The following is a 26,144-nucleotide window of genomic DNA, read 5'->3' as shown; positions in this document are numbered from 1 at the left end:
GTTTCGGGGTCACACTCGTACTTATGAGGAGAGATCCATTGTGGCGTCCCGCGGCACTCGCGGGCGTACTCCCAAATTAATGACTACAATGAATACAGTCTTCACTCGACTCGTGTGCTCTGAATTTATAACTAAAATATTTGACTGACGCGATATTATGTACTAGTGCAGTTCTAGTCCTAAAATTTTAGCTGAAGTTAAAACTTACAAAGTTCTAGGATTTCCTACAAATGCATTTTATCATGAGTCTTCAAGGTTTTTGATAAGTTAGAAGTAGTCACCATCCTCAATCTTGAGGGACCGACTAGGGTAAGGAGGAGAGGCAGTTAAATTAACAACCCAGTCTGTTTCCCTAAATATTGATATGATTGATATTAAAACCACAAATTATAATAATTACGTAAACTGCATGCATTCAAGAGTATTTACCTCGCTAATTTGAAACGTTTCTTTGTTGCAGCTCAAAGAATAACAACGATACAGTTAGACGGCGTGCAGTACTTCATCTCACGGATGAACCCGTACAGCCCGGAGCTAAACTACTTCCTAGCTTATCAGTACTGCAGGTATGTATTCTTGCACACGTAAAAATCCGTTACAGCACGTTAGTTTCGTGCAACGCGATAAACTTGGCATCGTGACTCGCAATCCTTATCGGCAGTGTCGTGTTGCTCGCCGGTCCTGTTTACGTCCAGCGAGCAAACTTCGGCCGGCGTTAACAAGCGTGTATCCAACGCCTTACGACCAGGAAGTTGCACTACAGGGACATTTGCATTACCGTTAAGGGTTCTGGGAAAACTTGAGAACAATATTGGCACCTCGGTGAGCTACTTCCGCGGGTCGTTCGCCCTGGAACACTGGGACAAAGGGCTCGGGAAATTCAATGAGGCAGCGAGCACACGAATGATTTATATCCGGAATGTTCCCATGTGGAGTTATGCACGTTTGAGCGCTATTACTAGTAAAAGCCTTTCTGTAATGCACACGCCAGCGAACCATTGTTAAGGAACATGGAAAATGTAATGCGGGTTCGCTAATAAACTATCCGAGACAGCTAATTTCGAGAATACAATCTGCAATGGCTATCTTAATGCGGGAATTTTTATTGTGATATGATCTTGATCTTTGATAAAGCCATATTAAGTAAGGCTCAGATCTAATGGAATGTCGCGTTGAGCCGGCGCATCTTTCACAGGCCACGTGCACTTTAAATTTGCCCGAAAGGTCAGTCGCCTTGCGGCGCGGTCACGATGTCCTTCCATAACTGTCACGACCTATTTACGGGTCCGATTGTTGGCGATGGGAACCCTCGTGATATTTGAATGCCGTCGCGTAGGCATGACATCGAGAACTGTACTCTGATAATGAGCTTTTGTTAGAACGTGATATTAATAAGCTAGTACCACGCCGCATCGTACTCTAAAGTATACAGCAGTGAACAGAGCTTAACAAGCTATTCAGGTTACGAGCAATTTTATTTCCCACGATTGCTTGAGCGTTAAAAATTTTAATGGGCCAATTTTAATAGCTCTACGTGTCAATTTTGACATACAATTTTAGGGAACCATTTGGGAAGGAGGTGATTGTGTAAATGTAAATTATTTTGATTCATAATTTTACGTTAAGAGCCATTTTACATTTTCGTGCGAATTTCTAAGATTTCGGAAGCATGAATTACTATCTTAAGCAACACCCAAAGATTATTTATTAACTGCGAAATATAGGTCAATCCTTGTTGTTGACCAATAATGTAACGGATTTACTAAAACTCTTTTGCTTAATTCACAGTGCCCCATCTCCCACAACCATTTTACGGAAAAATTGCCGCAGACTCATTTTCAAAGTCCTGTATCTATTATTTATGCTCGTATAATAAACTTAAAAATATATAGTAATCATCGGACATATATTCTTGTAGTCCAATAATCAAACGGATTCTTGAATTTCATTACCATTATTGAGTAAAATCTAAAAATAATTTAGCAAATTTTTAAGATTTACGTCACATTTTGATCGTAATTTTTGGTTTAAATACACAGCAATATCAGCAATAAAAGTATCCCAGAATAAAGAATATTCATTGGAGAATTGATTTCTACAGTTATTGTTTAAATATTGGTAACCACTTTGTCATAATATTGATGTGAATAACAGTATAAATTACAATGCTCAAGCCGACATCGATTAGTATGGCGCGAGCGCCCGTCAAGGCAGGACCTGTGTCATTTTTCCCGCCATGACGTTTACGTGCGTTCGTGTCGTGAAGCGGTGATTTATACGGCGACCAAATATGTTTGATGCTATGTCGAGAGGTCCCTGTTTCGAGTCGGCCGTTTGGTGTAGTGGTTCGAAACGGACTAATATGCCGAGAGGTCCCGGGTTCGATTCCCGGCTGAGCAGAAATTGAAATGATGAATTATAATTTCTTTGACGGGTCTGGGTATTTAATAAATAAATCGACGGTCCCTACGTACAGTTCAGTATCTACCAGTTCCGTGATTTGCCGTTTTTGTTTGCAAAACCTTCAGAGCACCCAACAGTTACGGCTCAGTTATAAAAACATACAGTTTTTATTCAAATTGAACCTTAAAACATCAAAAAACAAATCCCGCAACTACAAAATTGGTACGATTTCCGCAGTAAAATTGCATTAATGGCAGTTGAGAAATTTTACGTTGGACCGCTCGCCTTACACCGCGCGCCCAGCCCCGCAACTGCCACTTTCATTCGCGCAAATCGAGTGAATTGATACGTAATTTATGAAGGAAATAGGTATTATTATGGTTTCTGACTTAATTTATTTCACTCAACCTTATACCAAGGGCAAATTAATCAATTAACTGTAGGCATAAGGTAGTTGCGTTGTTTTACTAGGGAAAATTAACGTTACTATTATAAGTAGGTGGCACTTACCTATTTTTACGACGGAAAATCTAATTATCTTATAGCCGTAACTGCCACTACAAATTTTTTACTTTGGAAAAGTTTGTTTTATGTCTATAAGTTAGTGCCAGTAACGGTGTTTTACGCTGAGAAATTGTATTTTAGCAATATCTAGTGGAGATTAAAATGAAGACAAAACAATATAAAATATGATATATAACACGACTGAAGTATTTAGGGTCATTTATTAGACTCAACGCTACCAATTTCTTCTCCTATGCTACTTTATAATACAAAATACAAGTAAAAAAAATTTAAAATTTATTTTATTTATTTATCAAGCATATTAAGGCATTCAGAAATAAATATAAGCAGGTAACACAATCAAAAGTAGTTTCAATTAACTGCATTTAGAAGCTACTATTACATGATATTGCTTACACGATATTGCATACATGAGGTATTATACCCACTAAAAATACCCTGGTGCCCCGTCACTCGCTATAATTGCTAACTTTGAGATTCCGGACAAAGACCTACCCCCTACACGGCGATAGTTGAAACGACAGCCACTGGAAGTACACAGCTTTCCTGTACACACACTCACCGTCAGCAGACGGTGGTGGTGGCCTATGCAATGCCTCCCGTGCGGCCTCACGCCCTCGTTACGCTGGCCATTACCGAGGAAGGAAGATAGGAGGCAATCATAATGTTACCTTCTCTGGAGTGAATCCAAATGCACTTGGTTCGTAGTCACGCTATCGTACCGGCAGCTTCTTGCGGCACTTTGTCTTCTCAGATAGAGGTGATTCATTACCACCTAGGTTTTGTTACCGTCCACATAGCTTTGACTATGCTATCCCGCAAGAATATGGTGTTTCGTATGCTCCTAGCCATCGCAATACAGGTAGGGCTCGAAGGATCCGTGCCCAGTCATGGTGCGAGTAACTCAAGTAACCTTAAACTTAAGCATGAGAGCGAATAAGGTTCGGTAACCCAACTTAGCCACGGCGAGGTGGTTTATCACCTACTAGACTACAGGACAGTCTAGCGAGTCTCACGGTTAACGGCCTCTCTGTCCTCCTAAGGCGGAGCTTTCACCTCGTTATTCACGCTGCGTTAAAGCAGACGATGTAGTCCTGTAGACTTTCTGGGCCTGTTTACTCTTCCCTGCGAGGGTGATGCCTTAGATGAGACAGAATCATGCTTTTGAGGGTGCCAGTATAGAGCTCCCGGCCTTTCTCCATAGCTTTCCGACATAGAGTTTTCGAACCTCCAAATTAGGGAAGCAGCCACGAAAAAGCAAGCTGTCTTCCATACGCACGGCGACGGATTGGTAAAGTGCGAGCTGCCACTGGTTATATACAATTAAAGTCACCGCGCTCACTACTTGACGCCACTGGTGACTAACAGGACCTTACTCTTAGATATTTGATCTGGGCCTTAGCTTTGACAGTTATGTGGGCGTCAGGTGAAGGTGTCAGGGATGCCTTTAAATATATGTGGTCCCTGGCCTGGGGCGATCATCATGCCATCTGTGGCGCCCAGGCAAGTCGCCTTGCTGTTAGAGGAGAGGCTCTGAAAGGTATGAGGATATTCTTGTAATGATGAAACTGTCTGCATGACAGATAATACCTTGAAATGTCCATGCCTTGAAAAGGGTTCCATTTATTACCCAGTTGTATTCAATGTTCCACAAGATCGAACTCAAAATAGACCTATGTGGATCTTTGGACTCGATGCCATGCTGTCAAACCTGGCCGGCACTATTGACAAAGAAAATTTACCGGTTCTACAGGTATTCTTCAGTCAAAAGACGCCATACATAAGGAAGAATATTAAGGTATTGAAGTGCCTCTAATATGCAACTATCTGGGAAACGAGGCGGGACGTTGTTGTGCCTCGTCGAGCAGGACTATGGGCGTAGATTCAGAGTAACGGTCAGTAGTAGCTGAACTTTGTTCCCATGTACAATCACTTATGTGGCAGTTAATAATTTAAACAAATATATTACTCCAACGTAAAAGTTAGTAAGTACCACTTACGTCATTTGTAATTAGAAACTTTCCGTTGTATAAGTGAGTAAATGACAAATAACACACTTATTGTGATTATTTTTTGAAAATTCTTCATGTTTTATAAAATATACCTCATATAAAACTATTATACCAAATTTCATCAATGTATGATAAATAGAACGTGAGCTACACATGTTTAAACCTTCAAACCGCTCTCCTGTAAAATTGGCCGTTTTCAGATACGTTATTATACGTAGGGACCGTCGAAATTATAAAAAGTATGTAAGTAGTATATCCAATAAGCTAGCTAGCACCCTTAACACAAGCATATTAGTTGCTTACTTTGGGACTAGATGGCGCTGTAAAATTGTCCAAAGATTTGTTTATTTATTTATCCGCTTTGAGTTTTGTTTCGTGAAGAAGAAAAAGAAGCGTTGTATCGAGAGAGTTTTGTTGTTAAATCTATACTCATAAAAGAGGAAAGATTTGATTATTTGTTTGTTTGAAGGCAATAGGCTACGAAAAAAAAATCTTTCACGATTAGAATCCTAAATGTTTTCTATGTAGGTTATAAAATATTTTTAAAACTTTAGTCAAAATCTTCGATAATTTGACGTTTTAATAAATATTTTATTGTTTTCAATACGATTTCTTTACTAGTTTTTAGAAATTCTACGATTTAACTAGTGTTTATATTTTATGTATAATTTATTAACTTCTAAAATATATTCTCTATAGATAGATGACGCTTCGTATTTTATTAAAATTATTACCTGACGAGGTTAAAAAGGTGTAGAATGTTATTTTGGATTTAACTTGCTTCCATAGAGATATAGAGAGATGCTAAGTAATGCGCTGAGTTCGAAACTCAGTGTCGCATTATAAATTCACACACACAAAGATATCAAAATATCTACTCATTATCCACTGCGATATCAGTATTCAATGTTCGAATAACCTTTAGTAGTATGCTAGCAATGTAAACTGTTTACATTATGCCGACGCTCCTGTCATCATTGCTTTCACAAGCAATATGTTCTGTTTTTGGGCATATTGTTGCGACACCGGCTCCGCCCCTTTGTCACTACAACAATAACTCATTACCCAGAATTTTTTTTGGGTGATAAAACTGTAGTGGTGTATATTGTTATTCTGGTCGACGCCAGGGATGGATGAGCGTCCGCTGTCGCTGGCGACAGGGTCTTCTGGTTTAGGTCTCAGGAAAAATGAAATCCACTCGTAGAAATTAATAAACTCAGTGTATTCCCGAGAATAATTACACACAGCACTAGTGCTCAGTTGAGAGAGACTCTAGAGACGTATTGGAACTGAGTGAACCAACAACGATCTTGCGATAGGAACATCCGACCCGAGTGATAGTTGAACACAGACTGACTGGCCTACCAGGCCTCTGTCACTCGCCTATGCCGGCCGAGATAATTACCTACAGCGCGCGACAACTCTAAGTTGCAAATCAGTCAGGGCCGCCACGCGCCTGTGTACACACGCGTACATAAACACGCTCGGTAGATCATCGTCGCAATCAAGGTTTATTGTTCCAACAGCACTGTTTTTCCTCTTTACAATGTAAAATCGTAATATTTAGAAATAATAATTAACTGTAGTAATTTAATTAATTAAAAATAACAGGAATTACAAACAAATGTGTTACAGAAAATAACTTATCTACTAGACATGTATTATTTATGTGGTAACACATCCCACTACGTAATCCACATATTGATATATGAAACCATGTAATATAGAGCGAGGCAATTATAATTTTAGCTAATAAAAACATTAACTTTACTTCACCGTGTCTTGTTTCCGTCATTACACCTTTTAAAACGTTTGTCCAATTTCGAATTATCGCAACACTGAAGTTTATTAATAGGTACTTTGGAGATGGTTAGATTAACGTTTACCAATCGTAAATACAATAAATGCTTCTTAAAATTAAGTTTTTATTTATTTTACTTTGCTTATACAACCCTGACGCTTGAGCTGCGAGGTAGATACATTCTGATCACAAAAAAATTGCGCTCTTATGAGCGTAGTATTACGGTGCGATTTCGAATGCACCAGGTTCGTTGGAAATTTTGCATTATTATTATTACCGTTAAAATGTCGGCATCTGATCAATTGCGATTTCTGTTGCTACTATTATGTATTCTGTGCTAATACTGCTGTACTGTACTGTAAAGTTTCATCAAAATCTGTTCAGTAGTGTTTGCGTGAAAGAGTAACATACATCCTGACATCCACACAAACTTTCGTATTTATAATATTAGTAAGACTAGTAAGAAGTAACATAGTAAGATGAATTATTTTAGTTATTTGTTTAATAACAATAATATTTATTTAATTATTTCTTAGTTCTGTCTGATAATGGATCTTGAGGAGTTGCAATGGCCACCTCCATTGCAACTCCGTAACAAAACAATAGAACCCTGTGGAGTTTGGGCTTGTGTAATTCGCCTTGACGAATATTTCGTCCCTAAATGATATCCAGAGTCCGATGATGGAGCTGTAAGGGGGCAGATTTTTTTTCACTATGTTGACTGTCTTTATTTTGTACTTAATATAATATTTTACATATTATACCTATTCGTGTTTCATTATTAATCGAATTATAAAAATCTTTAAAAGACTAAATAAACTCTATTAAAATTTTAAATTCATTTATCAAGTTTATTAACCGTATTCTACCTTAAAATTAATTACTTATATCAAGTCTTAATACGGTCACGGTTCAAGATTTTTTTGTCCATTTCGGCGTTCTTTTTACTCTTTTGTTCGTTGCGTTGACAGTTTTCAGCTAAATTCGCGCGGAATATTTTTGTGAAATGGCTCTTAACATGCAAATAGCGTAGAGTGAAAACTTTGCTTAGTATTCCAAAGACATTGTATTTGCAACCGGTTCGATTCCTGGCCGAATGCGAGTTGTGAGGTGCGTATTTATTGCAAGTTAAAAAATATGTTTATGGCTACGTGACATGCTTTTGTTACGGTCGTCTGTCGTAGCAAATATGTTTACAAGTACGGCTCTGTGAACAGGTTACTTATCCAATGTCACAGCGTCATATACGCCTATGTGTCACAGTCGAGTTCTAAATCGATTAAGGTCACGTCTCATCATGGAGGGAATTGAGATGGGCGTAAAAAATGAGGTAGATACGAGTCGACAGGCGTGTCGGGTGAGACGATATCAGCACCAGATGCATGACAGACTGTCAGTGCCCTAGACGCGTAATTCATTGACAAAATGAGGACCGTGGTTGAGGATTTTTTTATTACATAATAAAAAAATCCTGGGTCTGCGGGTGTCTATGGGCGACGGTAATCACTTACCATCAGGTGATCCGTTTGCTCGTTTGCCTCCTATCACATAAAAAAAAAAAAAAAAAAAAAGTAACCCAAAATAAAACGGTATAAAATGAGGTAGAGACGGAACATGTGATACATATTTTCAGTAAAACTCAAACCAGCTTTTTGAAGCTCATAAAAGCTGCAACAGTTATGTATGATTTATCTGGACAACTGATAACTGTGTTCACATGCCGACTCCACTCATTTGCAGTCGCCGTAGACACACTGATTGCAGTCGTGATACATTCGTATCGTGGTCGCTTTGATCGCGACACTAAAAAACTGGCTAACGGGACTGGGTGACGAGCCTCGCGACACCCATTAGCGAACCGCAAAAGTAACCACACCATTACTATAAATATGACGGTGTTATTAACGACGCAATAATAAATTTTCAACTTGCGTTCAATCAAAAAAGCTAATGAACAATTTTAGGGGTTCATTAATTTTCCGAAACATTCCGAAAAGTCCGGTTTGTAAATATGAATTCCACATTATTGCTGCTACAAACAAGACGGTGCAATGTTAAAAATGTATACTCGGTAGACTTATGAATGCCGATGATAACAAAGCAAAAACCTCGAAGCAGTTTATGGCGCCTCAGACACTCGGTCCGAAGCCAATACATTGTTAATTTCATACGGAGTATTATTTATGATGTATTAATTTAACACAAAAGGCGAAATAAAAGCTAATAATAAAGCTCCTGTGGCGCCAATGAGAGCTTTGTAAGCTTACAATTACAAGTTTATGCCCGGTTTGAAATATCTAGTTTGATATTGGCACTAGATTACACGTTTTGCAGGCAGGCTGTATAATTTCATAATTTAAAAGGTTATTTCAATCATAATAATTTATGATTGTTTATAATAAAGTCATGTTATAAGCCATTAAGTGACTTTTGATGTGACTTAAATGAAGGCTCTTGCGGAGGATAAATACTATAGTTCTCATTGTCTCTATTTGGTTTTCAAAGCCGCAGTCCATTGGATCAAAAGGCCAGCTGTCCCACCATTAAACTGCGGAGGCGTTGTGCCATTACGTGTACAATGAAAAATTTATGTAATAAAACTAGATGGCCTGCAAAAGTGTTATTGTTATTACAAAATGTTATAGCCGAGTGTCACGATTATGGCACGTCGCCGGGGTTTTATTTAATCTTTAAGAGTTTTCTGAACTTGCGCCTGGAATGCCGTCCCGTCGTTACAAGGCCGCAGCCTGTCTTTAGCGAATAAATTGCCTCCGATGAACCAGCTCCACCGTATGGTATCTGCGAGAACTAATAGCTGAATACGATTAGCTGGGGTGGTTATTTAGCGAAGTCCCTTTATAGATCCGGTGGGACGGGTGAGACTGCGCTATGTCATATGAGGACATCTCGTTTAACCTGCACGTTAGGTAATACTTTATATCTTCAGTTCCATTTCATTCGCGATACCTGTTTGTGGATAATCTAACGCGAATCCAGTTTCCTTAGTGTGAATCTTGTATGTTACAATGTAGAAGGTGTCCTTCCCTTTTATATTATACATGGATTTTATCGAACGTGTCGTAATTTGTTTCCAGATCATTAGGCCTGCAACTGGCGTCGTTCGAGACGAAGGAGAAGGCCGACTCTATAACGACTTATCTCACAAATGCAGGTAAAAAACCTTATATTTTATGTGTGAATTTTTATGAGGGCCTGGATACACAAAGCTCCTCTTCGCCGCATTTTTAATGAAAGAACGTTATAAAATAATTTATTATTTCCGATAAGTGGTAAAGATAATGTTTAATATTTGCCATTCGAGTGCTTGGTTTTCAAGCGTGAACTTTAATTTCCTACTGTGATTAAATCAAGCCCTGTAACGGGCGAAGGAATATTTTCGCTATTAAAATTATTATAACTATTGAATAATAAAGCAGCGTTTGCTACTATAAAATGAAAGATAAGTGCGAATAAATATTGATTGTTTAGTTATAATAACCATTCTCCATATTGCAATAAATTGTTACAACTACTGTAAATGTCCATTTGAGCTCGCATGAACGACTCGATATTGCTCTTATCGTGTTATCACGGGTATTCAATACTATAACCACGGTAGTAATATCATACTAAAACATTATTTTGAAATTGCGAGATTTAAGCACAAACCACTCTGCTGTAGTCCAGCTCCCTACTCTAGTAGGGAGCTGGACTACAGCAGAGTGGTTTGTGCTTAAATCTCGGAAGAGAACCAGTCACGAACTTAACGTGGTCTAGCTCTAGCTAGACCACGTTAAGTTCGTGACTGGTTCTCTTAACTGTACCTACCTCTTTTTGTACGAATTCGTAACAAGCGATCAAAAATCGAAACAGTTCCGGTCCGTTTTCTAGAGGTGCGGTACGCAAACGTAGTTTAGCATCTGTCAAATAGTCCAGATCTCCAGATTAATCCTTTTGCTTATTCACTTAATTTTTACGTTTGTTACTGTGTTTAGGAATACACAAACCACTAGACTGTCAGCAACTAATTCAAAACGTCCATAATTTAAACTTTGCTTCATTCTCTACTCCAGGCTACAACAAATACGACTTCTGGACGTCCGGCAACAATCTCGGCACAGACATGTACTTATGGATGAGCACGGGGCTTCCATTCAACGCCACCTTCAACTACATGCGCCGCGTCGCCATGGACCCGCCCAGTCAGCATGCTGATGATAGCATCGACCCGCTAGATGTGCCGCAGGGCAGCACCGCGCCACAGCGCACCGCGAGGCATGGGTACGCATTGACACTTGGTTTTTTTTATCTGTACCATGCACGTTCTCATGGCACTGGCATTTTTTAATCTGAAGCATCCAGGTTCCCATGGCACTTGCTTTTTTTGATCTGTTGCATCAATATTCTCTCTGCACTTGCTTTTTTAAACTTTTCCACACACATTCTCATGGCACTGACATTTTTTCGCCTGTTTCTTAAAACACCCTCATGGCAATGGCATTTCTAGTCTGTTCCATTCACATACTAATGGAACTTGCATTTTTTTAATTGGTTAGTTCTATTCGAGTATCACCTTCACAAAAAAATTAGAACTTATCAAATGTGGCACAGTTCATGTCTAAAGACATTATATCATTATTATGGAAACATAAATGATGTCACCGTTACGGTTAGGACGACGTTATCTTTCTTCTACTTCTATTAAACAGTTCTTGTGAATGAGTGTAAATTAATTTATCACTTTCCTGTGATTGTAATCGATACTAAAGATCACAATTTTCCCAGCTAATATTTATTTATAAGGTATCGCTAATTTTATATCTGGAGTTGATTCTGTTCTCAGCTATTGTTCTTGGAGTTTTAATTAAATTAATTCTCAGCCACTCGTCCGTAAATATTACTTTACTGTTTTGTAAAAAGCTTACCTATGTTTTGTTGTTGTAAGATTAATTACTTTTATTTATACTAAGTGGTACAAAATATTAAATGTAATTAATGAAGAAGAACACAGACAAGAACATGTTCATTGTGAAGTATTTTTTCTAATAGATGTGTTAAATGAAATTAATTATAGATAGCATCTTGACTTACGAGAATGTTTTATCACTTGCGAGGCACGCAATTTAAATGTAGAGCTGTCATTACCTTCGTTAGAACCTAGACTGCATGAAATTGATTTAAATATGCATTTATTTTAAATGAGTTTTTCTATTAAATTAATTATGAATCAGCCGTGATATTTGCGAGAGTCCGCAAGCTCGTTGGTTCATGAAATATATTCGTCCGCGCATGCGCGTCGTTCCCATATTAGAACAGGTTACGTGCATGTAATGGGATTTTTTTCCTCGGAAAATTGATAGTTAGAGGCTTTCCCACGTCGCGCCCGGTTGCATCCTGCACTTATGTAACATTGCCTTTTATTAGTGCACACGATTAGTATAATTACGTGGTTCGAGTTCATTATACTCTAACCGTATTCATTTATCTCTGCAATCAGCAATGTATTTATGGGACAGTTACTCAATTTTAATAAATATTTTAGAATATTAATCATTTTTTATGCATGATTCAAGCTTGAAATAGTCCTCTCGGTTAATAAGCCAGTTCCTGAGGAAGTTCGCGATGGATCGCATAGATTTAGCTGGTTTTATGCCTCATTATCATCACGGAGACACACCCTGTACAGTAAATTAGTTTGAAATGCTTTAGAGAAATTCTTAGAGGTGGTCTTCATGGGTTAGGGTCATACTTTCAATATAACCCCATGGTTTAAAATATTGCTTTTATTCTTGTGAACTTTTCTTCATCGAAATTCCCCCTCTCTTAAACCCTGATTAGAATTACTTAGATTTGAGATGAAATGATATAAGGAACAATCAAATCAAAAATCAAAAACAAATCAGGAATAAGCAGAATCAGCCTTATAGAGTTTCTATTGTTTAAAATGGATTTATAACGTGTATTGCATAAAAACTAGTCGGTATTCCAGGACGGAGCACGTGATGACGAACGGGTGCGTCGCGCTCAAGGCGCCCACGTTCCACTGGGAGCCGCAGCACTGCGGAGAGATCAAGGACTTCATCTGCGAGCAGACGCGCTGCTACTACTACAACTACGGCTCCATCCCCGTCTCCTCCGCGCAGGGGTAATGCCAGGTGAGATGCCAGCCGTCTCCGGAGGCCCGCTCCCCGACAAGCCGCGCGCTCTCCCCTATCTCCCCCCAGTCTCCCATTAGGTACTGTAGTTGTGCTAACTTAGTGTGTGTCACGGTCCGATACCGTAGAAGCGCGCGGGCCCGCGGGATTAGGCCTCTGCGCCAACCCAACCACCAAACAAGAGCCCTACACCCAACAACGTTTGGCATGAACGAAAATTTACATTATTGTTTCCAAATATTTCAAACAACTTTTCAAAATTTACAAAATTTGGTGGGTGGGTGAAGGGGGCTTTGCTTGGTATCTCTAGTTCATTGTTTCTTAATATGATTTTATGTTTTGTTCTAATAACTTAATTTAGTTTTGTTATTAACTAACATATTTGTTATTGGATTTGATCGAATAGACAACGTATTTACATGGACAGCTTCTAAGGAGAGTCGTTATTCCATATTTCCATTACAATAATAGTGGCATCTGAATGGATGCGTCTCAGCATCTTTATAAGTTGAATCTTGTTTTCCGGAGGATTCACAAAGTTAACATTTCGTCTCTACTTCCTACGTTTCTTGTTCTTTTGGAGCTGTTTCCTTGTAGGTACATTATGTTCTCGGTACATTTACACTCACATTATGTTATTGAAAGTTTTGAATTAATGTTTTATTAAGATAAACCCTTATCTCCGGCTAATCAGTGGAAAGTGTATCATTTCCACTGCTCAGCCGTGGTTAGCTGGCGCAAGAGTGCGCCGTCGAGCCTCACGTTCTATTGCACAGGAAACCGCTATCGCTGACGACCACGACCACCGCGCACCCGCTCACATCGTCGTCACCGCCGCCGCCCATCAACGAGCACCTGCCCACCCACTTCACACTAAACGACCTCATCGGTAAGATGCGGCCCTCGTCGCTGGACGGGCTGCAGTCGCCGCACCTCAAGACCGGGGCGCTGCTGAAGGCTCCTCCGCAGATCGACTCGCACTACTCGCGGGCTTCGGACGCGCACGCGCGCGAGCACGACGAGCCGAAGGAGGAGCCGACGCAGGGCCCGTACGAGGACGACGAGGGCATGGCGGGCGACGACCCCGCGGCCTACCTGGCGCACGAACCCCGGGCCGCCGACGACGCCGCCTCCACCGCCGAGCCGGACGCCACTGAGCACTCCGTCCACGCCAGCGGCATGCTGGCACCCCCCGCCTACTAGCGTCCGGCTCCACACCGCTAACTGACGCGCTCAGTCGCGTTACCAAAAGTATTATTCTCTTCCCATGAGGCGATGTAGGGTGCTTAACTGTTGAGGGTGCATTTATACGCCTCGGTTTTAACGATAATGTACATGGATTTTTTAGGGTCATAATATTTTTTTTATCGACAAGATTATGGTGATTTCGAAGATTTCTATGGGGCAATAATACATTGAAGGTGCTGGCGACTCGCGAGAAGCGACTTGCCTCCGTCTTCGAAGTGAATATCACAGAATAAGTATTCCACTGATTATAGGTACCTAAACTTCGCTAAGATAAATTAAGATGAGTGTAAGATCTCTGGTGTTTCCGTTTAAACCGTAAATGTATTAATTTAATATAAGAAAATTAAGCGGATGTTATTTTGTCAGGACATATCATTCGAGATAGAACTATAAGATAGTGTTTATATATACGTGACGTACCTAGTTAAGTGTATTAAGTTGAATCTCAAGAATTTAAAGAATAGTGATGTAGCGAAGGTAATAAAGTTTAAACTTTTAAATTACTTGTTTTATTTTGTGATATAAACGTATGACGAGAACTGACTGACAACGGAACACATTGCGGTTTAATATTCACCACAAAGTTTAAGAGTAGTCGTAAAAGTTTGGTGAATTCTTTCGCCATTTTTTCACCCAAATATGGTTGGCAAGAATTCAAAACAGTTGTAAAAGACTCACCAGCCGTTGACGACGCCTTCTACGTTGAGCATGGGCACGATCTTGAAGACGTATTTGGCTCGCAAAGCCGCAGCTGCAGTAGAGTCTCCCAGCAGGCAGCCCATGGTGCCGTCCATCACCCAAGACGCGTTGCTTTCGCCAGGGTGCACGCGGGCCGTTAGGAACACTATCTCTCTGTCCTGTAAATAAGTTGAATAGCCAGTTATGAAATTAGTTGAAGGTATAGTAAGGGTATATGTATAGATGAATACTTAGATGGGGTACACTGAAGCTTCACCAACATGGTGGATCATACTTCTCATTACTATAGACTAAACACCACTAGTGAATTGAACTTTTTATTAGCTACCAAAACTTATGGCGTCAATTGTTACCAGTTCACTTAAATTACCAAGATCATAATATGAGTTATCTTAAGATCAGGCTTTAGTTACGTTAAAACAAACCGATACGAATGTAACTGATAACTTACCACAATTGGATTAGATGGTGTATCTTCAGCAGAGATGGTGAGTAGCGGTATCTCATTGTTGTTCAGGGAGTAGCAAAGAGGCTCTACACGAAGGTACGCCCCCACTGGCAGTTGTAAGCTCCACTGCCAAATCCGTGTCTGAAAGATATCAAAAAATCTGTCAATACCTTTGTATTCCTGAAAGTCAAATACCAATTTTAGAATTCTAATCGAAATAGCATAAATTCTATACGGATTTCTACAGGGTGGAAACGATAAGTGATCTCACTCGATTATTTCTAAACTATACAAGATATCGAAAAACTGGTTACTGATCCTGAAAGTGCTTCACAAGCTCTTTCAAACGGTACCAATAATAGGTTACAGAATAAACTGGAACTATCCCAAAATTCAATGTTTCCAGCTTCCATACTAAATGTATGGCGATGACACAATATTAGAAGTGTAATTTATTTTTTGTTAAATAATAAATTTAAAAAGTCCGTTAAATAAACTTGTAACTTGCATCTTATTTAAAATTATTTGTGAAATACATTACTTTTAGGTTTTACTTGCTATAAAATTATCAAGAGATGAGTGCAATAACTGTGATAGTACAAAATGTATGGAAGACGGAAACATTGAATTTTAGGATAGATCCAGTTTATTCTGCAACTTGATATTGATACCGTTGGAAAGAGCTCGTGAAGCACTTTTAGGAACAGTAACCAGTTTTACGATATCTTGTGTAGTTTTTAAAATTATGTAACTTTACCAAATGTATGGAAGCTGGAAACATTGAATTTTCGGATAGTTACAGATTATTCTGAAACCTATTATTAGCATTGTTTGAAAGAGCTCGTGAAGCACTTTCAGGATCAGTAACCAGTTTTTACGATATCTTGTATAGTTTAGAAATAATCGGGTGAGATCACTTATCGTTTCCATCCTGTATACAGAATATTAAAATTCCAAACACGGCGCTTTGGGGCCGAATAAGAGATGTGTATCTCGTTATATCAAATCTAGGAATGAAAAATATAAGAAAACTAGCTTTTGCCCGCGGCTTCACTCGCGTGAAATTTCGTTTGTCACAGAGCGTCCTAAATTATAGCCTACATGTTATGCTGGGTTATAAACAATAATACTGTAAAGTTTCATCAAAATCCGTTCAGTAGTTTTAGCGTGAAAGAGTAACAAACATCCAAACATCCAAACTTTCGCATTTATAATATTATAAGTAGGATAACAAAGGCAATGAAAAAGGCCAGTATAAGTAAGCATATCTTACCAACATCATAGAGTACGTGAAGGGGAAGTGGTAGGCGAGATAGCACACGTCATTAGTGTGCGGGAACTCGATGTTGAAGGTGACCGTGAGGTAGCACTTGTTGTGGTTCTTCTGGTTCGCGTAGTGGTAGCTGTTGCGGTAGTAGCAGATGTCAGAGCCGGCACGAACCCATCCTGAAATTCGAAGACGATTTATCCATAAAATAATCTTATAAATTCCGTTATTCCAGTTCCTGGAATCATTCGGTTATTGTGTCCATCCATATGATTAGGGATATTTAGATCTATGTGCTTTGCCAAAATTAATGTTTTCGACTCTAAGCCTAGGCGCAAACCACCAACTTTTAGTCGGCCTATAGTTGGGCCCGATTTTAATTTGTCTGAAAATCAAATCCGTGTAATGTGCGCACTTCCATACATGCCCATACTGATTAACTCGACTAAATTATCGGTCGACAAAAAACCAGCGATTTTTTGTTACATTAGACTCCTAAACCATTATTAATAAAGTTACCTGGTTTTCCCATAACAGCTTCCTTCACGGAATACAAGACCGGCTTCATGCCGAAATTAAACTGGCTATCAGACTTCTCGCAATTGACAATGTTGAAGATGTAGGGACGGCCCTGCTGCATATTCCGAACCTCGAAGTAGAACCACTGATGACGTTTAGTCGAGTTCACATCTGGCATCAAGATCAGCTCGTACTCTCTCGGACCTACCTGGAGGTAAGTTATTAATTAGCAATTTTCAATGTATTGTAAATCAAACTTACGAAATTATAAAGTTTAGTACTCATAATTACCTGAATAACTTTTCTTAGATTCCCCGATTCAAATCTCGATTCAAAACTTAATCGAGATGAAAAACTGTTTACTTTAGTAATTTCTTGTTCATCGGAGTTGGCAAGAAAAATACTATCATTGCTGAAAATAAAATAGTAGGTACAATATTTATTGCATGATCACGAGTGGTACTATCTAAAGAAATTTGATTACCTTCTCTGTACTGTGGCATCAGTAGATGTGCCAGCACTGCTTAGTTGGTCTAAGTCGTATACAACTTCGTTCATATACGCCTCTGGATTTATAGCTCTATCCACACATGACAGTAATTTCATCCTGAAATATTTGATTTAAGAGCGCATTAATATTAATGAATCTTTGCAGACTCATAAACATTATCATAACGATAATTATTTATTATTTAATAGCCAGTGCGGATGTATTGCAAACCTGCATGCGGATCGTTCCATTTTATTGAGAGGCTCTGGTTGATTATGGCCGTGGCCACCCATCATGTCTGGATAGGCGACTTTGACGAATGGTATTACACTTCTGACCCTTGATGATATAGTGCTGTACACAGAAGCAAACGTACTGTACTTCGATATGTCTTTGTGTATTTTTAGGGAAGAGCAAGAAGTGGTTGCTAAAAATAAAATTTATTATTAAATAAAACTAAATTCAGCATAGGTATCAATAAGTTTGGTAATGAAAAGAAACTTACAGGTACTTTCATGGATTTTGTGATAACCTTGCAGTAAAGATGGGGAAGGGGAGGAGCCGAGGAAGTTATCATAGTCTGTATTCCCCAAAACTGCTGTCAGGGATAAGTTCAATGAGGAAGGCACATTTCTGTTGCCACCTGTTTGAGATCCAAGGAAATCATCTAGTATGGACCCACGTGAATTAGACCGACTTTTGACTAGTCTTATTTGTTTGTTGTATGATCCAAATTCTTTAAAAAATATAAAATATCTGAAAGTAACAAAATATCATGTAATTATTTATATAATTTTGTCTTCGTTAAAATCGTATAATAACTACTAGCATACTTTTTTAAGTCTTCTATATCTCTCTCATTAGGATTAATCCATAGCGAGCTTTGTAAGCTATCACCACTTTTTATAAATACTTTCTCTTCATCATTATTCTCTCCTTTCAATTCTGTTTCATCGAAATCTATGTCTGGAAACTCATCGATGCCTTCATTGTCAGTGTCTGGACCATCATCATCAAGGTCTGAATTGACAGTCTTTGAATCGGAATTGGCTGCATCTTCTTCGTCTTCATGGCATGGCCATAAAGTATTAGTACCTGTACAATTTTGTGTGATGAGTTCATTATAATTAAAAATAAACATGATAATGATATTGGTAGTGTCATGTACCTTTCAGGATAGGGTTAAGGTTGAAGGAAGCTGGACTGGATGCAGGCACCGGCAGCGCTTGGTGCTTGAGGCATAGCGTGATCACTGAGCAAACTCGAGCCAAGAGCCCGTCAAACTCCGGCTCGTCCGGACACTGAGAGCAGAACCTGTGGAGCGTCTGCACGTGTTTCTTCGTGCACAATGCACGACGTCCGGCCTCTGGAAAATGTAGTCAATTTCCAATGTTATTTGTAGTCATGACATAAGTTCGGCATTTAATCGTGTTTATGATAATGCCCACGTGCTTTGATATGAAAATTTACGTTAATATCGAGTAGACATGTTTATTTGATGCATTCCGTGTTGCATTGGTAACAGTAATGATGTGGACATAAACAAATGCATTTAGTTTGATGACTACTCTTGCAAAACAAACTAGGGTGTGACTATATGTATGAAACATTGAACATTTTTTAACATTTAGAACATCCTTGAACCTTACATTGCTTGCTGCTAATAAATTTGGATAATTCTAGAAGATCAGCGTCTGGTATACGTACTTATGTTGCAAAGGTGTTGCAGCGTCTGCAGTATGTGCGCGCAAATCTTGAGGCGCATGCGTCCCTCGTAGCGGTCCCAGCGGTCGAACACCCTGAGGAGCACGCTACAGAGGCCTGTCTTGACGATCTGCATGCAGCACACCTCTGTGTGAGTTACGCACGTGTCACTCAACGATGTGGACATGCACACATTGTTTAGAAACAATATGGAAACAAAAACCAGTGGCGTAGATAAGTGCAAGTACTAGCTTGCTTACAATCTTGAAGTAGTTACTATTTTACTACAGAAATTACATCATTATACCAAAATATACTAGTTAACTGAAAGTGTAAAAGATTTTTGGCACGGTTTTAGCGTAAAAATAGGTATCCAACAAGATTAGAAACATTAATTATTGTCTGAACAATTTGTGTATTTTTTTTATAACAAGGCCTTTTATGCTTTGGGGACAGCTCAAAATATTTATTACGCCACTGATTATAACATTGAATCGTCACGCTTATAAATGTGTAGGTGGAACAGATACATAATAATGCTTCGGTGATAAGTATTCATCATTCGAATGTGACATACACCGACGTGTAGTGAGCTTTTGCAGTGTGCTTGTCCTATTGTATTCGAACATGTATCAGAATAATTAATCACATTAATGGTTGTTGTTGAACCTTGGGTGGAACATTGTTGTCACTTAACTGTTTTTGCTGAAGTAGTCTATAGCGTCCAGGCAAAGGCGAAGCCTGGCTGTTGGGATGAAGCCCAAACTTACGAGTACTCGCTCGTAAGTTGCTATGACGCCATCACGGATCAAAATCGACGTTGTTATAGCTGAAATAGGTACAACAAGAAATAACCTATGTATTACATGCCATATCACATAACGTTAAAACAATTTTCAGCGATATGGAAAAAGTAGCGATTGGAGGCATATTAATTTACCATTCTTTGCAAGTTGTTTCATTATAACAAGTAACGGAAATATCAACTTGTTATCCGTGAAGTGTCCCTTTAAAATAAGGTGCATTGTTCTGACGCAGCCCAACATTCTCACTTTCATCGCGAACTTTGGATCTGAAATGAAGTGAAAAGTTTCATTTACTTAGGTGAATAATTTTTCATCATTACTTTGATTATGATACAACAAAATGAAAATAATTTGAGGAAATACTGGAATGAACGCGTGATAACCTCGTGAGCCAAGCGGTGCTAGAATCCAGACGAGATCTTGCAAAATGATATCAGTGCCGGCGTGGCGCTCCCGCTTGTCGTGAATCGTTCCGATGACCTTCCTGATGATGACGTGGGTGCCCTTGATCTCAATGAAGTTCTGGGCAGCCTGCTGGCGGGCGATGTTGTTGGCTGCAAGCAAAGGGCAGAGGCGAGGGTTTTAGCGTACCTCTGGGCGCGAGCGAGGCGATGATCCACACGAGGTCCTGCAGCATCAGCTCGGTGCCGACGTTGCTGTCGCGTTTGCCGTGCGTGGCTATCATCGTGCGGATCACTGCCTGCGAGCCGTTTATCGATACGAAGTGCTGCGCGCATTGCTGCCTCGCGAGGTTGTTCGCTGAAATTCACCACACCGACCGTTTGTAATCGTAAATATTTTCCAATGGTGGGAAAATATGGAAAAAACCGTGCATCAATAAATATTACAAATAATTTTGGTGTTAATTTAGAAAAAGTAATACTGCAATTGCTCAAATCAAAAGCTCATTCATATTTACAGTTGCAATTTAATAAAGTGGAAGATATAACGCATACAGTACCTCTACCTAAAATCTATTTTAAAATATTTTCAATTTCATATTTCAAACATTTCTAAATCTAAGGGATTATGTACAACATCGTGACAGAAATATAGGGATTCTTAAAATCGTTACCTAAAGAACGAGGCTAAGGACACATTAAAGAAGCCTGATTCGGTAATTCCATTAGGGTATTCGTGACGCCTACAATATCTTCGATACCGAAATACAGACCATTACTTAAATGTTTATGTTAATTTGATTAGAATCAGCAGTGCGGTGAAATAACAATGGAGGTACCTACAATCTCTCCGATTCAATAAATTACAAGGTTATGTTGTCCAATGTCAAGCATCTCTTTGTAAGCTCCTCGTGAATGTCAGTGCGCAGGACTACTTACTCTCAGTGGTTAAGAAAAGCCTTAAGTAATTATTATTTCGCGTGCATTAAAATTTCTTGTGCAGATTTTGGACTTGGGAACTATTTGCGTTGTGAGGTTTGAAAATTTCATATTTTTCATTATGTTAATGGCGGGCATACATTGTATTTACATTAATAACGTTATTATTCCAAGTTTTCCAGCTTTATTTGTTAGAAAAGCGTCAGTTTGGTACAGTTTAAGCGTCACACGGTTGACATACCCTTTTTTGCCAGAGGCACTTTATTTTCTTTGCCAGTCTTTTTGATATCCTTCTTCTTGTTAGGTGGTGCTTCGATCGGAGCTGATTCGTCAACAAATGTTGTGTTTACATTATTTGCGGGTTTACACGATTGATATTGATGTAAAGTTAAAAAAGTATTTTATAAATACCTGAGCACTTTTTTCCTTTTCCTTGTTTTAAGCATAGCGCTTCTCTAAGTATCGATGTTATATAGGTAGATGTAGCTGTATCCCGTGTGTTCTGTAATAAAATAAGCCATGTATGAGGAGTTAGAACAATACAATTTGAATTACCATAAATTTAAACAAAATATGGTTATGGTGCCGCGCACTGTTTAAGTCTTCAGAAAGCCTAAAGGTAGCCTTTCGAACTAAGCGTCACTGACGCAGCGGCTTTAGCTTTGGTCTTAAAGGTAGCGTTTCGAAGCGAGTTAGTGACGCGGCGTTGGTGGCACAGTGGCACAAGACCAAAGCTAAAGACGCTGCGTCTGTGACACTTAGTTCGAAAGGCTACCTTTAGCTACATTTGTAGCGCTGCAATAATAAGTTGCAGTGTGTAAAGAGCCTACAATAAAGCATGTGGGATGGGACTATCTAGCCAATGTTCAACATCTTTTTGAATTATTCATACCTCCAATATCGAAAGCAGCATTTGTACAGCTCCCGACTGTTTGTTCCAAAGCTTGTCCAGCGTGCTCTGCCGAACATGTTTATCTGAAATTAAACAATTAAAACCGGTTCAAATAACGACCACCAATAAATAATTCAAAAATACTAATAGTTAATTGTATTACCCAAAAAAGGGAGCGGATATATTTAGACCATTTTAAATAATTTATGTGTCTTATCGATTGCTTTGTTGCTTGATATAGGAAACATGAAGTATTAATTATTGGGATCATTCAAGTTTTTAAATCCATTGACCTTTAAAATAACGAGGCAATACACTACAAGGCAAATACAGAACTGCCATATTTTTTTTATAAAGTATTTAACATATGAGCAGGGCAATTGATATTCAAGATGTTAAGTGAATTTCTCAGATCGAAATTACCATAAAATTGAGGTGTCATCCTTAAAAAATCTCACCATTTTTGTACAGTCGCGGAATGAAAAGGTTCGTCACTTTAGTGTCGGTTTTCGCTTGCACTAGGTATTGTAAGAGTCAAACCTGCCAACATAACAGTGCAAGAAACAGGGCTGCTAACATTTAAACAAATATGACGTTTGCTAACGAATAAGGTTTTGCTTGTTTATTTTTCTATCCCATCAGTGCAATGCAATAATGACAATATTGACCAATTGACAATAGTTTTTTTTATTTAATAGAAATAATAATGGCAGGTTGAACCAACAAGAAGGTTTTAGTTTATCAATCATAATAATCTTCTTGACAAGATAAATCGTCAAACAACTTTGATCTGAATAATTTTGAACTTTACTGACGAACAGTTAAAGATTATTTTCTCTAACTCGAGATTATTCTGTAACATAGTTTCAAAAGGTAATATGTGCTCGCGATTCGTTGAAGGAATCAATTTGAAAACTGACGAACCTTTTCATTCCGCGACTGTACATCGGCCGTTATATTCATTGAAATGAAACGCTTCCTTAACCGTAGGTACTTACCAACAAACAAGGCGCGATGTAGATAACAATTTCAAATTGACTTTTTAAATAATGAGTGTGCTAGGGTTGCCATTTTCAAAAAATTCGGATTAATCAACCAATTTATCTGTCTCTCTATTCTAGTATAGTCTTTACGTCTGGTCTGGTTAGTACGGTCTTATTTGATATACATGCATTCAAAATGGCTATACGTTCGGCTTTGTAGTATCGATTTTATAAAAGCAGCTATTGTTATCTACAGTTTTATCAGTGTTGGATCATTTATTACTATCTGACATTAAAGCCAATACTCCTGTGTGGCTCTACAATGACAAAAGAATGTTCGACATGTTTGTTTACATTGTTCAATAAATTAATGTAGCGTTCTTTACAATTTCGTTCTTTTATTTACATATCGACATTCCACAATAATTGAATATTTACAATTAATTATACGCATAGTGATTAAATGAGTAGGTTTTTGCAATACTTAGGCCGAGTTGCACCATCTTACTTAAACTTAACAATGTCAAAATCTGTCAAGCCATACAAGAACACCGGTTATTGTTAGTTACGGTTAAAGTACGGTGGTGCAACCCAGCCTTAGTGTAACTGTGTGACAGGGGTGGCATAATATAGCTGTGACGGTGTATTATCACAGAATAATAATAAGTACTACGTACAGAAGTTTTACTTCGCGAAGGTATTTAAAAAAATGTATGCTCAATGTCATTAACAATATGGTGTAATTTAGCCTGTCTCAAGAGTCAAGCACCATTTTGTTGACAAACGTCAGTGATCGGCACTGCGCCGAAGCTATAGGGCTGACTTCGGTAAAATGATATGACGTGAGGTGCCAAACTGCGGAAAATGGCTGAGGAAATACATGATTTAGCATGAATTATCATGATTAATATTAACTACTTATTTAACTCTCAGTGTCTTGAGGCAACTTAAAAAAGTACATTCTGTGTTTTTATTATTATTTAGGCAGTTAAATACTGCACAGTATTTAGTACACCATTTTCTTTATTTTCTTCCACGCGTAAGTATTGTGTATGAACAAGAATACGCGTGCGTGAGTCAATGTTCGCTCGTATGTGAGGCCTTGTCGAATAGTATCCTGTAGGTGGGCCATCGTGCGTGTTTTGTTTTCAATGTAAACTCGCGGAGATGAACAGGCCTGGTATTATATTTATCTGTGACGGTATACTCTGAACATAGATGTCATGTGTCAAATTCAAACAAAAGTTTAACGGACTTCAAAGACTGGCTTAAAAAGGCTTGCACCCAGACCAGTGGGTAGACACTTCTCATACAAAAACTAGTCTCTATATGTAGCAATTGATATACAACCTTATCCCTTAAGTAATAAAGTGCATTTTGGATTGATTTCTATATAGCAGGGGAACCCGCGGATCAATACCACCATACTAAAAATAATTGTTAGTGTCCTTATGTTGGTAGTATTGTTAGTTTGACAAATGAAAAAAAATGTCTGTCAATTGATTTTGAGTTTTAAACCGGCGAATTGATTCGTGTGAAGTTATTTTCTCAGATTTGGTGCAATATTACTGTAAATAAACTTTTCTGTCGTTTACGTTGAGTTGATTAAGTTCCTCCGTATCGGGCGTGATAAAGTTTGCTGTTCAGTGTTATGTTTTTTGTGAGATAGAGACTCTTTTAAATAAGCTGTGTTTCAACTTCTACAGAAGTTTAAACTCTTATTTACTTTTCTGTTTAATGGGTATGTTATCTACTTACTTGAAATATTAGATCTATTACAAATCTATTTTTCATTAAAAACAACCCTATGTGATGAAAATGTAAATGTACTTTCAAAACTGGTAAATGCATGAACCAGGGCATTGACACTGGTTGGAGAGAAATTATAGGCTTTGTTTAATTAATACCTATTTCATTTTAGGCTTCTACTGATAATGGAGAGTAGAAACAACAAGAAGTGCGTTATTTGTAATAAGAGGCGAAGTCGTGGTGGATCACCCTTACTTTTGAGTAGGTTTCCTCTGGATTCTGACCGGTAAGTTTCTAATAACACTCATTTATTACAAGATAATTTTACTGATTGTGTAAACTTAAAGGCTGGGATTAATATTTTTAATCATACAGTAAATAACCATAACCAATTTTTAATTTCAGTATTTTGTTTCGTACTCTGTAAATGAATTGCATAACAATACTAAAAGAAATTAGTTGATGAATAAATTTCAGTTATTTATTCTTTTTCTTTTCTAATAGGTATTTCTTATTTCAGTTGTCGAATGTGGGTTAAAAATGCTGGCATAGAAGACTTAGCATATGTACCTATTGAAAAGTTACACCAACTGAAGTTTGTTTGTGGTGGGCACTTCACTCCTGAATCCTTCAATGCCAAAGGAACTCGGCTGAAGAACTCAGCTATTCCAACACTGGAATTGAGCAATCCCATCTTGCCAGATGAAGTTTTGACAGAGTTTCCTCTTCATGTAAAAGACTCCAATAAAGAAAACCTCAAGACAGGTATGATGATGACTTCAATTATTTTTTTTAAATTTAATTTACTATCTATCAATTTTTCTGAATTATTTAGATGTCTTAATTAATTTTCTTTGGTTTCCAAAACAAACCAACCGAATGCAATTTAACAAGGTTCTTTCTTTGTAACCACAAACATGTGTTGTATGCTTATCAATAAATAATATATAATTTCAATTATTAATTATATCTATACTTTGTTACAGTTCTTTATGATCATTCATATTGCATTCCAAAGAAGTCAAATCCAGTTGAACGAGGTATGTTTATCTAAAATTATACTAATAATATAAAAAGGAAATATTTAATTGTTTGTTTGTATT

General features: G+C 38.2%; 2 protein-coding genes across 9 annotated transcripts in view; one reads left to right on the top strand and one right to left on the bottom strand.

Annotated features, from left to right (window-relative positions):
* Positions 1–14,644, top strand: part of LOC135073029 (uncharacterized) — a 31,057-nt gene extending 16,413 nt beyond the window's left edge. Inside the window, exons 2-6 of one of the 4 annotated variants that reach the window (XM_063967044.1) lie at positions 461–566; positions 9,837–9,913; positions 10,815–11,022; positions 12,731–12,886; positions 13,673–14,644. In XM_063967044.1, the coding sequence (XP_063823114.1) occupies positions 461–566; positions 9,837–9,913; positions 10,815–11,022; positions 12,731–12,886; positions 13,673–14,099 (974 nt within the window). In that variant the 3' untranslated portion in view covers positions 14,100–14,644. Of the gene's footprint in view, positions 1–460; positions 567–9,836; positions 9,914–10,814; positions 11,023–12,718; positions 12,897–13,672 lie in introns of all 4 variants that reach the window. The other 3 variants (XM_063967034.1, XM_063967057.1, XM_063967049.1) reach the window with 3 other exon arrangements.
* The window catches only part of LOC135072942 (cytosolic carboxypeptidase 1-like), an 86,435-nt gene that overhangs the window by 43,275 nt on the left and 17,016 nt on the right, over positions 1–26,144 (bottom strand). The window contains exons 4-21 of one of the 5 annotated variants that reach the window (XM_063966974.1): positions 22,310–22,392; positions 21,829–21,919; positions 21,659–21,739; positions 20,669–20,836; positions 20,461–20,631; positions 20,212–20,343; positions 19,969–20,100; positions 19,275–19,418; positions 18,736–18,933; positions 18,401–18,662; positions 18,073–18,323; positions 17,799–17,994; positions 17,562–17,684; positions 17,369–17,489; positions 17,078–17,285; positions 16,565–16,737; positions 15,295–15,432; positions 14,823–15,001 (exon numbers count right to left, since the gene is read on the bottom strand). In XM_063966974.1, the coding sequence (XP_063823044.1) occupies positions 14,823–15,001; positions 15,295–15,432; positions 16,565–16,737; positions 17,078–17,285; positions 17,369–17,489; positions 17,562–17,684; positions 17,799–17,994; positions 18,073–18,323; positions 18,401–18,662; positions 18,736–18,933; positions 19,275–19,418; positions 19,969–20,100; positions 20,212–20,343; positions 20,461–20,631; positions 20,669–20,836; positions 21,659–21,739; positions 21,829–21,919; positions 22,310–22,392 (2,851 nt within the window). The remainder of the gene's footprint in view (positions 1–14,822; positions 15,002–15,294; positions 15,433–16,564; positions 16,738–17,077; positions 17,286–17,368; positions 17,490–17,561; positions 17,685–17,798; positions 17,995–18,072; positions 18,324–18,400; positions 18,663–18,735; positions 18,934–19,274; positions 19,419–19,968; positions 20,101–20,211; positions 20,344–20,460; positions 20,632–20,668; positions 20,837–21,658; positions 21,740–21,828; positions 21,920–22,309; positions 22,393–26,144) is intronic. The other 4 variants (XM_063966956.1, XM_063966966.1, XM_063966969.1 and 1 more) reach the window with 4 other exon arrangements.

Source organism: Ostrinia nubilalis, chromosome 1, assembly GCF_963855985.1.
Source record: "Ostrinia nubilalis chromosome 1, ilOstNubi1.1, whole genome shotgun sequence".
Lineage (NCBI taxonomy): Eukaryota > Metazoa > Arthropoda > Insecta > Lepidoptera > Crambidae > Ostrinia > Ostrinia nubilalis.
The sequence above is the reverse complement of the archived record's forward strand: the minus strand, read 5'-3'. Positions and strand labels throughout refer to the sequence as shown.